Consider the following 12846-nt stretch of genomic DNA (forward strand, 5'->3'; position numbering starts at 1 on the left):
GGTGTCTTTGGTGGGAATAAGTGATTTTGCGACAAATGCATGAGGAAATACTTATGCGCTAGTTTTATTGTTGGATATTGATCCATTGATCATTTGCAATGTGTGATGGATTTGATGGTGCTTATAACAGATTGAAATGGCCATTGCCAAAATTCATTTTTATCCATAAATTTATCATTGCAGCACTTTCCATAGATGTCATACAGTAGATATGTTCCAGTCCAGTTTGTGAGTCCCAGCTGTTACAGTTAGAAGCCTAAACGCGTCCTTTCAAGCAATGCTGCATGGCTCCTGCACTGCAGAGGGTTATGTTCCAACTCTTCTCTGCTCCTCCCCTCTCCTCTCTAATGTTGTCCCTACCTGATTCTCAGTTGCCTTTTTTTTTTGTACCCTCTCTCCTCCGCCGTGGGTGCTCTGCCTTCTACCCTCCACCCTGGTCTATCCAACCATCTGGTCCACCCTGGCGTCATCATTTCTCCAACCTGGGGTCTCCTCCTTATGCTCCAATCTTGTGTTGGCAACCCCAGGTCCGGAGGTCAACGGGCTGCAGGAGCCCAGCCTACCTAAGCGACTGAGGGGAACTCCAGAGCGCATTGAGTTGGAGAACTACCGCCTCTCCCTGCAGAGGGAGGAGGAGCTGGAGGAGGTGCCGGAGGAGACGCTGGCAGAGCACAACCTCAGCAGTGTGCTGGACAAGGCCACCGATGCTGACCTGGGCTCCAGGTAAGAGCGTGAAGACATATATGATATTCTCTTTGGCAAGAAAGGTGGTCAGCGTGGAGAATTCTAGGATTTCTCATTTGCTGAAATGATGATGCTGAAAATTGGAATTGATCCATTTGTTTGGTGACATTTTATGTTGCTGATGTAGGGGTTAAGGTTAGGGTATTTTTTAACTGAGGTAAAAAAGCAATCATCTCAAGGCAGCCAGCACTCTTAATAGAAGCAGGTGTGTGGTGTAGATTCGCAAGGGAAGAAACCGTTTTACAGTCACCACTGAATTCTCATATTTTTCTCCAAATGTCACTTGAAGACATTCCATTACATTCAGTGATACAAACAACTCCCTCCTTCTTCCTCCGGATGGCCTTGGTGTACATTTCAGTTGACTCCTCAGCACCTGATCTAAGAAAACGGCCCACAAGTTCACAGGAGAAGCACATGTAAAATCCAAAGTGCATGGATTTATACAATCCTACAGAGAATGGAAATCGGTTACTATCAAATATGGATAGGCTGAAATTCGTTCCTTCACTGACTCCTACCTCTTCTAACTTTTACCTGTGACTCTTCCGCTGTTTTCCAACAGTAGTTCAGAGTCGGACATGGAGGAGGAGGACGAGCAGGAGGAGCAGGACCAGGAGGAGGTGGAGCAGCAGCCCCTCAGCCCCTCGGACCTCGGCGGCGTTCCCTGGAAGGAGGCGGTGGAGCTCCACGCCAAACTGAAGGGAGACGGCGACCACGGGGCCGAGGGAGAGGGAGAGGGAGAGGGAGATGCTCTGGCCGACGCAGTCAGCAGGGACGGGGAAGTGGACGAGGAGGAAGACGAGGAGGAGGAAGAGGAAGATGAGGAGGAGGACGACGATGATGACGAAGAGTCAAGCGATGGTAAATTTAGTTTTTCACTCTGGGATTATTAAAGGGTGCTGTTTCAGCATGGTTCCTGTAAATGTTTACACCCTGTCCACACGTCATTAGACCTATCAGGACGATCTAGAACTCTTTTCATAGAAATCTGTGTCATCTGTGGTGTCACTGTTTCAAACATTGGTCTCCTCATCCTCTGCCTCTTTTCTTCTCCTCCTCGTCCTCACGACTCCCCTCTCTTCTTCTGTCCCTCCATGTGTCCCACCTGTCCACTGTGTGTGTGTGTGTGTGTGTGTGTGTGTGTGTGTGTCTGTGTTTGGGGGGGGTATTTTCGGGGCTATGTCTCCCCCCTGCTGGCAGAGGGGGAGTACTGCCCCTGGGAGAGGGAGCTCCAGTCAGGCCTTTGGCTGGAGAAGTACCTCACAGATGAAGAGGATGTTGGTACATTTAAAGGTAGCAGCACTGCCTGTGGATGCGTTTGCAGTAACTCTGATATATCAGCCTGATATATATAGATATACAACCCCGGTTTGGGTTTCTTTTCCTAGGATGTCTCCAATAAGAGTGTGGCTTTCATTTTTGTTGTTCTTGTTTGGTTGTGATTGTGGATTTTGTGTTCTGTTTCAAATGTGTGCCTTTTAAGATTTAAATATTTCATCTCTTTTTACCCTGTTGTTTAACACCTCCATTTTGTTAAATATACAGCTTTAAAACACTAATCTGATGAATGTCATAGATTTGTAGGTGTTTGCATTCTACTTATAGGCAATGCGGTTGTGGCTTGGTTGAGAGTGACAGAATAATTTGGTTCAACAAATTGATAAGAGTTTTTTCCCTTAATCTTAAATGTTTGATGCTCACTTTTATGGTTTGACTTTTGTTGCAGTTCTAGTGCATGCAGCCTCAACCTCTCCTCTCTGGTGATTTTTTTTTCATTGCCACTGTATTCTAACTGGCCTTCTTTCTTCTATTCTTGTCCTGTCTTTTCCTTCTCCCTCTGTTCGTTCTTCTGTCTCTGCACAACTGTCTCTATCTCTCTTCATTCCTCTCTCCTTCCTTGGCTCATATGACTTCATCACACCCCGATACACAACATTATCACTGCCTACCATGTACTGCACGCTCAAATCTCGACACCCACATATAGCCAGGAACCTACAGATCGAACAAGTCCTGCAGCCTGTGGACCCCCAGGCCATTCCAGGCTTGGTCAGAACACACCTGGACTCGGAGGGAGACAAGGAGGGCCAACCGGCCTCAAGCTCCCAACTCTCCCAACCCTCTGAGCTCACGCAGCCCTCCTCCACAGGTAACCCACCCAGAGGAGCTGAACGCTGGGAAGGCTTTGCTGGGCAAGTCCCAGGCTGTAGGCCCCGGGGGGGACGGGGGAGTAGGGGACCGTGGTATTTCACTGTTAACCAGTGTGGCTGCTGCTGTTCTGTTTGTGTGTCTGTGATAGGAGGAGCCACCTCCCCACTAACCCACCTGTTGCATATAATCATCTGTGATTTTGGTTCATTTTGTTATGTTGCTTTTTCCGTGGAATGTCTAATTTTGTGTTCAGTCTTTTAAGTTGTCATTCAGTGTTGCTGCTGGTTCTCTGGGGTGAACAGAACGTTCTCCAATCACATCCCAGTGCACCATAACCCCCTTGTTAATTCTTTTGAATTTTGTTCTGCTTTGTTCTTTTGTGTTCTGCTCTGTTCTTTCTCATGTGTCTAATTACTTGTCTGTTATTTTCCTGCCATCTCTCCCTCGTTGTTCTATATCTCCTGGTTTTAATGTAGCCCCTGCCCACACATCCGCCCGACACGAGGCAGTGAGAGTCTGGTTGGAGTCCATGTCCGGAGGTAGCACAGACTTAAAAGGGATCATGAGATCCCATCTTAGACTCGTATTCTATCTGTCTATCAACTGGCCTGTCCTGGAGCATGCAGAAACACATGCGGAGACCAGTAGACTCACAAGCATGCATGCTGTAATACTGCGACACTTGAGAGCTCAGCTCTCTTGGGTTCAGATCAACACCTGCATTTCACTTTTCACAACCTGACTTCTCACCCTATCCTGCCAAGTCCCAATAGATGGTTACTATGGTTATCTCTTCAATTAGGAAGACAGAAGGTACTTAATATCACTGGGTTTTTTTTTTGCCTACAATGCTTTCAGCAATTTTGGCCCAGATATGTAGGGTGTATTGTATTAGTGAGTACAGCTGTGGCCTCTGTTACAGTTACTATTGTTGTGGACTAACCCCTTAATGGCATTTGTACTTTCCTGAAGTCCAGGGAATGGGGCTGTTGAGGTTCTGTGTTTATTGGCTTAAAAGCTTGATATTAGGTTACCAAATGAATGGAATGTGAGCCCTACACCTACATTTCTATTCTTGGGCAGCGCTTGCAGGTTTTCTGGGTTAAAAGTTTCTTAAAGTTCTGGTGATCAGACTCACTTTAATCAGATGTTTTTACAGTACGTAAACCCACATGAACAAAAGCATATTTAACAGTTTACCCAGAAGTGATGGTTAATGTTGTAATATTAGATCAATCTTACTATGTCAATAGTTGCATGAATTAGATGTGTTGGTCCTTTCCCTGTCCGAGTTTTTCGTTCGAAAAACACTGAATATTGTTTCAGAGGAGGGATTCCTGCTCATCTCTTGACCAGTGTCATTAATGCCTTTTGATTGCGCAGTTGCCTGATTCAAATGTCATCCATTTGCTAAAGCAGAAATGGATAAGTGCATGTATCTAATCACTAATGCTATTCTGTGCTTATTTTTTTGTTTATGTTTGACAGACCTGTATGACTTAATTTTTATGCTAAACTAATGTCAGTATGATTTTCTTGCAGAAGTTTTTCCTTCAAGTTTCAAAATTGGACTTTGTAGAATTGGTTTTGAAGCCCTTTTCATCTTCTTTCAACCTTTTAATCCCTTTCTATATCTGTGCTCCATACTCCAAATTGGTCTTGATAGCTTTTTTCATTAATTGAATTAATTAATTCATCTTTGCGCCTTGGCGCCTTATTTTCTGTTTTTTTATTTTACCCTGCAGCCAGAAACCTCAGTAAGGTTGAGATAAGGTTAGGTTGTTATATAGCTGAGAAAAGCTCTCTCTTACTCACTCTTTTTATTGACTGAACAGAGCGCGTAATAGCCAGCTGACTCATTTCTCGCCATTTCTTTGTCTTACCAGAACTGTGTGAGGATGACGACCCGGAAGCAGAGGCAGACAGTCCAGATTTGGAGCCTGGTACAGAGATGGATCAAGGTGGGCAATCAAGATAATACAAATAATGAAATGATGAATAAACTGCATTGGTTAGTTTTATACATGCTAAATAACTTTTAGTTTACAAATAACAATATTCCCATCACAATAAAGGGCGTGAGAAAATAAATGCTGTGAAACTGTATAACAGTGACATATTTCATAATGTTATGTTTATGTTCCAGATGACATTCCTTCAGATGCGGAAGCTGAGGCTCGCTTGCACCAGTCTGAGCACACTGAAGCATTTCCTAAGGAGGACAGGAAATCAGAAAGTCTGGGAATGGCCTCTAGTGTTGGTAAGCAACTCTAACAAGTACAAACTGCTACATCTCACAAATCAGTCCTTCCAATGTATCACTCATAGATGTAATAATTTTTATGTAAATGAATGGCAGTACAATAGTTCATTCTGTGCATTCAGGACCATCCAGCATCAGCCCTATGCAGAAAGAAGATGATGTTGTCTTCTCCCCAGTCAAACCATCTCCAGAGCCTGAGACACAGGTAGATATCTCTACATTTATCAAGTTGCAGTATGTGATGCTTGTTCTGACTGAATCCTAATCTTCCCTGTTTGTTTTCCAGATAACTCAAACATCTCCTTCCTGCTTGGTAAAATCTCCTGCCACGCGCTTTTTCCCAGAACCTTTTGCACCGGAGGAAGTGAAGCCTGAGAGGACGACTCCGTCTCCAGTTGCCAAGAGCCCGCAGTGCCCTTCCCCTGCTCTTGCACACACTCCTTCCTCTGTCCCTTCTCATGTTCCTTCTACTGCTGCCGTCGTTGCTCCTGCCTCACCTCCTCCCAAGTCCCCCTCCAAATCACCCATTGGCTCCCTAGTCAGGTCGCCAGTTGGGTCAGCAGGCGGGTCACCAGTCGGGTCACCAGTCAGATCCCCAGTCAGATCCCCTGTCAGATCCCCTGTCAGGTCACTAGTTGGGTCACCTATCCGCTCCCAGCCTGTCCCTCTACCAGAGACTTGCACACCTAAATCTCCAGTCTACCCTCAGCGCTCCATCTGCCCTCTGACAGGCAACCCTCTCTCCCCCATCTGTTCCCAGCCCTTGCCCTGCCACGAACCCTCCTCACCCCTCACCTCCGACTCCCCCGTCAGAACTCAGCCTGTCCCCGCAGTCACTTCCACGCCCATGGCCAAAACGGACACGCCCGAGCCCTCAAAGGACATGGACTCTTCCCTAGAAGAAACCCCATCTAAAAAGACTGATATCATTGAAGAGTTTTGGCTGAAGAGTGCTGAGATCAGGAAGAGCCTGGGTCTTACGCCTTTGGACCGCAGTAGTAAAATCCTAGAAAAGAGCGTGACCCAAGACTCTTCCTCTGCCAAGTCCCAGTCTCCGGACCTGTCTGAGGAGCTGAAGCCTGCCTTTACTGGACGCTCTGTCATTCGCAGGCTCAACATCACTCTTGAGGGTCAGGTCATTACTCCCATTACTCCTGTGGAGCCCAAGAGTAATGGCTCTGATAAGAGAGACCTGAGCAGCAGCTCTGGCCTGGGCCTCAATGGGAGCACGGCCACCAGCCAGACAGCAAACAGTGACAGCTATAACACCTCCGACTCCACCATGCTCACCCCTCCCTCTAGTCCACCACCACCAGTGCCTGCCAACCAGTCTCCAGCCATGTTCAGGCAGCAGAGACACCAGGTGTCCTGGAGTAACGGAACAGAAAAGCTGGCATCTGAGCCTGTCAAGGAGCTGGCACACACGAAAACTAAGACCCCTGTTCCTGCGCCGAGGACCCAGCTGAGCCCTGTGTCTGCGCCCAAGCCTGCCCCCAGGACAGTAACAGCAACATCACCACTCACAGATCCAGGAACAGCTCCAGTGGTGGTCATGAGGGAGAAGAAAAAACCTCGGCGGGAGGAGGTGAGGAAGTCATTTGTGGAGACTGTGGAGGAGATTCCATTTGCTGATGACGTGGAGGAGAGCTTCGACGAGCGGACACCAGAAACGAGCACGGACAGATTCTTTACTCCACCCACCAGCAAGCCCAGCAGGGACAAACCCCCCCTCCACCTGGCCCTAGCCATGGAAAACGGTAAACCCAACATCCCTGTCAACCCAGCCTCAAAGCCCCAGAGGGTGACTCAGTTCTCCCCAGAGGCCAAGGAGATCGCTGAAGAGAGAATGAGGGCCAGAGAGAAGTCCATCAAGAGCCAGGTTCTAAAAGATGCCATGGCCAAGCAGCTGAACAAAATGAAAGAATCTGAAATAGCCAAGGGTGCCTCAGCTAAAGTGGCCTGGAACGTAACCTCCGATGCCACTGGAAAGAGTAAGAAGTCAGCAGGATCTCCAAAGACGTCAGCCGTGAAAGCTCTGGAGTCCAAGAAGGCCGAGACGCTCCCCGAGCGTTTCTTCAGCAGCAACAAGAGTCTGGACAGCTCTGTAGCTTCGTCCGACGCCTCCTCTGGGAGCAAGAGCAAGAAACGGAGTTCCCTCTTCTCTCCACGCAAGAACAAGAAGGAGAAGAAAGCGAAGAATGAGAGCAGTAGGACCTCTGGCACGGACACGGAGACGCCGCCCAAGCACAAGTCATTGTGGAAGGCTGTCTTCTCAGGGTACAAGAAGGACAAGAAGAAGAAGGATGACAAGTCATGTCCCAGCACGCCTTCCTCCAGCTCCACCACTCAGGACTCCGGGAAGAAGAGAACATCACCTGGGAAGTCATCAGGTGAGAATGACGATCAAGAGTTTTACAAGAGCTTAAAATGATTTTTTTTTTATGTATTATTCCATACTATTAGGGATGGGACGATATATCGAAATTCTAATATATCGCAATACAAAAATGTGACAATATGTATCGTGGGCAGAAAAATGAATCGCGATATTAGCTCCATTTTATTCTGCTGTAGTAATCACAAATGAGACGGCTTGCCCATCACAATTTCACAAGCTCTTCATCCAAATTATATTATTTGCACTTTGTAATGACATTTTTAAATTGTTGTTTACTTTCTAGCAAAGCAATGCCATCGCTAGAAAGATTTGTGGCTCAGAAATAAGCTTAATTCTGCACAGTCAGACTTTGTTGTCATTCAACTTTTATTTATTGCATGGTATCGTGGTTGTACCGAATCGTGAACCCCATATTGCTTATCAAAGCATATCGTGCGTTAAACAGATTGCCCCATCCCTACATACTATGCTTATGTGCAAGAATTCCACAGAAAAATAACACAGATGCTATTTATTTACTTTCTTTGTTTATTATGCGTTACAGACTTGAAATCACGCAGAAACCTGAGCTTCTCCGAGGACTCCGACCTGTCCTGTGATGATGTTCTGGAAAGATCCTCCCAGAAGTCTAAGGCAGATGTGAGTAACAATAGACACAATTAGAGGTGTGGCATCTTTGTCACTAGGTGGTTAGACATCTCACCATCATATCTAGTGCATCCATTTGTTTTTCTTCTTTTAAAGCCACTTTCCTTTGAACAATTTCTTCCATTTATAGCGGCATATGGACATCTTTGACCTAGTCTCAGGCATTCAGAAGGAAGCGATAAAGGAGGAGAAACTGGAAAAGGAGAGGAAGAGGGAGTTAAAGGAAAGAATGAGGGCAAAAGAAAGACAAAAAGAGAGAAAACGAGAAAAACAGAGAGAAAGAGAAAAAGAGGTTGATCGAGAAAAAGCGAAAGAAGAGGATGAGGTATTGTGCGGCAGAGGGTTAAATGGTTTTGAATTTCATATAAACATCATAGTGAAAATATTGCGAATGAAATGTTGATGAATGATATTGGACTCACTGCATTTTTTAACCTCTCTCACTGGAATGAATAGTAAAGTTTTATTGGCACAGATCAGATTTTCTACTTCAAGTTAATGTAGTTTGCCCCTAGCTATGGAAACATGATTACAGGCTCAAATGCATTTTCAGAAATTATTTTTCCGTTGAAAAGTAATATTTGTATTATTTATGATCAAAAATAATTTCTTTCCTTAGTGGATCAAACCAAACTAAACCAACAAATAGTGACGTCTGTTAGCAAAATGGATAAACATTCTTCGATTGATATTATGAATGGATTCATACGTTCTAAAAGATTTGATTCATTAGATATGCTTGTGGTATGAATCCTATTAGGAAAAAAATTTGAGAGATGCAGAATTGGGCACAATAAACAAAACGTCTACAATATGAGTCCTATTTATTTGATTCCATTTGCATTCATTATGTTTATGGCTGAAATTCAAAAGTATTCAGTCTACTGCTGCTCGTTCTGTGTGTTTCTGTCGTTCTGTGGAAGTTTAGATAGATACATTGAGTCCAGGGCCAGAGGCATGCATTCATTATCCAGTGTAAACACATTCAAAAAAACTCAAGTCAACCTCCCATCATATCTTCTGTTTTTCTATTTTTTTGACAATTTGACTACATATATGAAGAGCATGGTGACTTAAAGATGTTGTTAAATACTGTTATGAATTCTGATTTGGCTTTAATGTCATAGAGGTTTATACTGCTGTAAACCGGATCCTAAAGCACTTCCATGCCTGCCTGGCCTTGTGTAATTCAATAAGGACCAACAGGAGTTGCGTAGTTTAGTCTCTACTAGTGTTCTGTGACAGATGTGGTGTTTATAGCTGTGAATTCATTAGCTCTGTTCTAGTATAGATCGTTTCAGAAGTCTTACCTTTGTGACCAAATAATATCTGTGGTCTTACAGTATGATTAGTAAATTTATTTTCTGGTTTGACTAATTAATGATTAACATAGAGTTACAAAATGTCACTGCACCCTATCAGACCTTTTGTGCTGGTGTGGGACATTAACATTGCCTGTTTTGATTGTACCAGTAATTTAGCTGAATGATTACATTTTTTTATGTTGACTGATTTTAACATAATCATTAACCCATTTAATTATATCATCTGTATCATGTTTGTTTCCTCCTTTTTTGTTTTGTCTTCCCCAAGTCTGTTTATGTCCCTCACGCACTGGCGTTCAAGAGATCGTACGCCACAAAGGTAGTATCACATACATTCCCATTGATAACCCTTGTCACCCCCCCCCCCCCCCCCCCCCCTTCCCCTACGCGCATGTGCCAATTCACCGCCATAACCCCCTCTGTGCGTCTAGCCTGGGCATTCAATTACTGACTAACCGTCCTCTCTTGGATGCATGTGACAGCCGGACCACAGCGCCCCACACTGCTGGAGGTCCAGGCTGTTAAAACACGACTTTACAGCACTACTCACCTTTCTGGCCACAGTGATCTCTGCAACTCTTGATATCAGGGGCTGTTCCTCTCTGGTATAACCTGCCTATCTGTCACTGTGGCACTGTTCCTACTGCAGTGCGGCTGTTGGATAAACCTGGAATCCTGACATGTTTGCTTTCTCAACACTATTCTCTCTTTCTCCTATTTTGCTCCAGCTTTTTGATATCTTTACATGAGTCAAATAAGGGGGAAGTAACCTTGCTTATTCACATATTGCATATTATTATGAAAGATTGAAGAACTTTGCAATAGGAAGGATTGTTTTTGTTATTTTATGAGAGCTGTCAGAGCTGCAGTGATGTGGTGTTTTTATGCCACATATGCATTGTTAACTTGTGTTAGATTCCTAATTAAAGCCCCATAGAGCCCCAGGAGAAGTCTCTAGACATATTGTGAAGTCTTGAATCCAGTGCATATTCCAAGGTAGAGCAGGTTGTGTTAGTCCATGTTGTCTCTCACCTTATAGAAGATCTACTGTGAGTCAAGTTTTCCCTTCCTCTCCTTTTTGTGTCTGAAGGGCCCGGGCCCCATGGAGCCAAGCAGACCGTGCTGACAGGCGGATGACGAGGTTTCTCTTACCCGTGTTTTTGTTGTTTCACCAGAAAACCTACACAGAGGAAGAGCTGAATGCCAAGCTGACAAGAAGGGTCCAGAAAGCTGCACGTCGCCAGGCCAAGCAGGAGGAACTCAAGAGGCTGCATAGAGCGCAGGTAACTGACCAGTAGGAACTTGTCCTTAAACATTCGAATAAAGAAGTTACTGGCTGAAGTTCACATCTTTGTCCAACTGCTAAACCTTGAAAACTTTTAATTATTAATGTATTTTTTTGGGCAAGACCCTAAAATGATGTCTTTGATGATCATCAAAACAGGCTCACACACAGATCAAGACAATTCTAATGAACCATTCTCCCACAGCGTTGCTAGAGATTAATGTTTAATGAGGGTAAAACCTAGAACCAATTAAGAGTGTCGGAGATAACCTCTCCAACCTTCTCCCTAAGAAAGTTTTCAGATAAGTAAATAGTTATTAGCAGTAAATTTGATAGGTGCTGTGTGTCTGTGAGATAACTTGAGGTGTTTATGATCTATTAGTGCCTCTCTTTGTATGTGTGTGTGTGAGTGTGAGCGCTTCGTGAATGATGGGAGTCTAACCTTCTTCTCCCTTCAGATTATCCAGAGGCAGCTGGAGCAGGTGGAGGAGAAGCAGAGGCAGCTGGAGGAGAGGGGCGTGGCCGTGGAGAAAGCCCTGCGAGGGGAAGCAGGTAACGACCCGTCACTCATACCTTCACCCCTTCTCATTGGTTTTCTCATTAAACTGGCCGCAGCCCACGTGGTGCGGTCTCAGGATCATGAGATAGTTTGGAGATTTCCATCCATTCCACATTACTGGTCTGCAGTTTCAGTCTGTCCTCTGGGCCTGGGTTTTATCTCTATGGGATGTTTTCCCAGAAATGGGTTAAGAGCCCCTTTGGGAATAATAATAATAATGCTAATGATGATGATGTAGCCCAGGACTACATCATGTTAGGAAAGCCCTCCCTGTACGATCAATTAGATTGTTGAATTCACTGGTTGCATGCACTGTATTTATTCAGTTGTACTGTAGGCTATTTCAGAGTTGTATTACTGTCATTATTGAGATGTAAACTTGAGCGTGGAAAGGCATATTTGTTTCTCCAAAGCAATAAATCCAAAACATGTTTGACAAGGGACTATCACAGACAACACACTGACGCGGTGGAGAATACATTATTTGTTAGAGAGCAGTACAGTTCATTATTTGGTAAATTTTTTACAAGCGTGTGAAGCATGAATGGCGCTCAGTAGCAATAACAATTTAGTTACGTGATGAGGGTTTGGTATGAATACAGTATTGAGTTATTTTTAGTGTTGACAATGCATTCCATCCTAATTTATTTAGTGGTGATGCTTGCCCAATGAAACAGAAGCTTTTATAATGCAAATGCATGCACATAGTTTTTGGATGCATTGTATAGTGATGAGGGCATTTCTTTTTATCTAGTCTTTAATTAGAATTTGGCCTTTTTTCCCTCTGACTAAATAACAGTTAATTTTCAATTGTCTTTCTAATCGAATGTTTGAAGATGTTTTAACCTGTTTACTACTCTACTCTTTTAAAGGGTTGTATAAAGGTACTTATACATTACCCAAACAGCACAAAAGAAGATCAGGTATTAGATTTACTGTAGTTTCTTTTTTTTTTAAACGCCATTTTTAACACTGTTATGTAGGTGCCATCTGTGGTGACACACTGCAACAGTTCTCCATCCTTGAACATTTTGATCTTTGTTCGTTCATAACATGTCCGTCATCGTCCGTCCAAGCTGCATGCGATCAGGAGAATGTGTGTCCCGACATAGATTTGTGTGTATTCATTCTGGATGTGGTTTTGTCTCAATGTGGAGAGTTTCTGTTCTCTAATCAAGACTCGGATCACGTTATTTTATTCTAAATACCTTGACAATGTAAGAAACTAGATTTGAATTGGTTTGCAGGTGCACAATCCCTTTATGAAAAGCTGAAAATATTTTCTGCAAATATTTGCTATGGCTGAGTGACATGATGGGGATACTTGCTGAGTTCTTACCCATTACAAACTCAACTATTTGGTATTGTTGGAAGTATGTAACAGCAATCCAGAGTCATTTCTGACTTCATCTATATTACTCAAAGGTCACACTTTACACTCAGTTGCCCTTTTAGTCTGTGTAATGATTA

The 12846-nt window shown here is 44.0% G+C and overlaps 1 protein-coding gene across 1 annotated transcript in view; it reads left to right on the top strand.

The window, feature by feature from the left end:
* The window catches only part of mical3a (microtubule associated monooxygenase, calponin and LIM domain containing 3a), a 60887-nt gene that overhangs the window by 38138 nt on the left and 9903 nt on the right, over window positions 1-12846 (top strand). The window contains exons 29-43 of the mRNA XM_071526257.1: window positions 528-723; window positions 1310-1608; window positions 1948-2040; window positions 2735-2896; window positions 3375-3437; window positions 4785-4859; window positions 5045-5158; window positions 5284-5366; window positions 5448-5759; window positions 5820-7551; window positions 8104-8198; window positions 9801-9851; window positions 10708-10815; window positions 11276-11369; window positions 12249-12260. Coding sequence (XP_071382358.1) covers window positions 528-723; window positions 1310-1608; window positions 1948-2040; window positions 2735-2896; window positions 3375-3437; window positions 4785-4859; window positions 5045-5158; window positions 5284-5366; window positions 5448-5759; window positions 5820-7551; window positions 8104-8198; window positions 9801-9851; window positions 10708-10815; window positions 11276-11369; window positions 12249-12260 — 3489 coding nt within the window. The remainder of the gene's footprint in view (window positions 1-527; window positions 724-1309; window positions 1609-1947; window positions 2041-2734; window positions 2897-3374; window positions 3438-4784; window positions 4860-5044; window positions 5159-5283; window positions 5367-5447; window positions 5760-5819; window positions 7552-8103; window positions 8199-9800; window positions 9852-10707; window positions 10816-11275; window positions 11370-12248; window positions 12261-12846) is intronic.

The sequence above is a fragment of the Centroberyx affinis genome, unplaced genomic scaffold, assembly GCF_046629955.1.
Source record: "Centroberyx affinis isolate AG114_WGS23_722 - 3 ecotype Tasmania unplaced genomic scaffold, CSIRO-AGI_Caff_v1 ptg000111l_1, whole genome shotgun sequence".
Taxonomy (NCBI): domain Eukaryota; kingdom Metazoa; phylum Chordata; class Actinopteri; order Beryciformes; family Berycidae; genus Centroberyx; species Centroberyx affinis.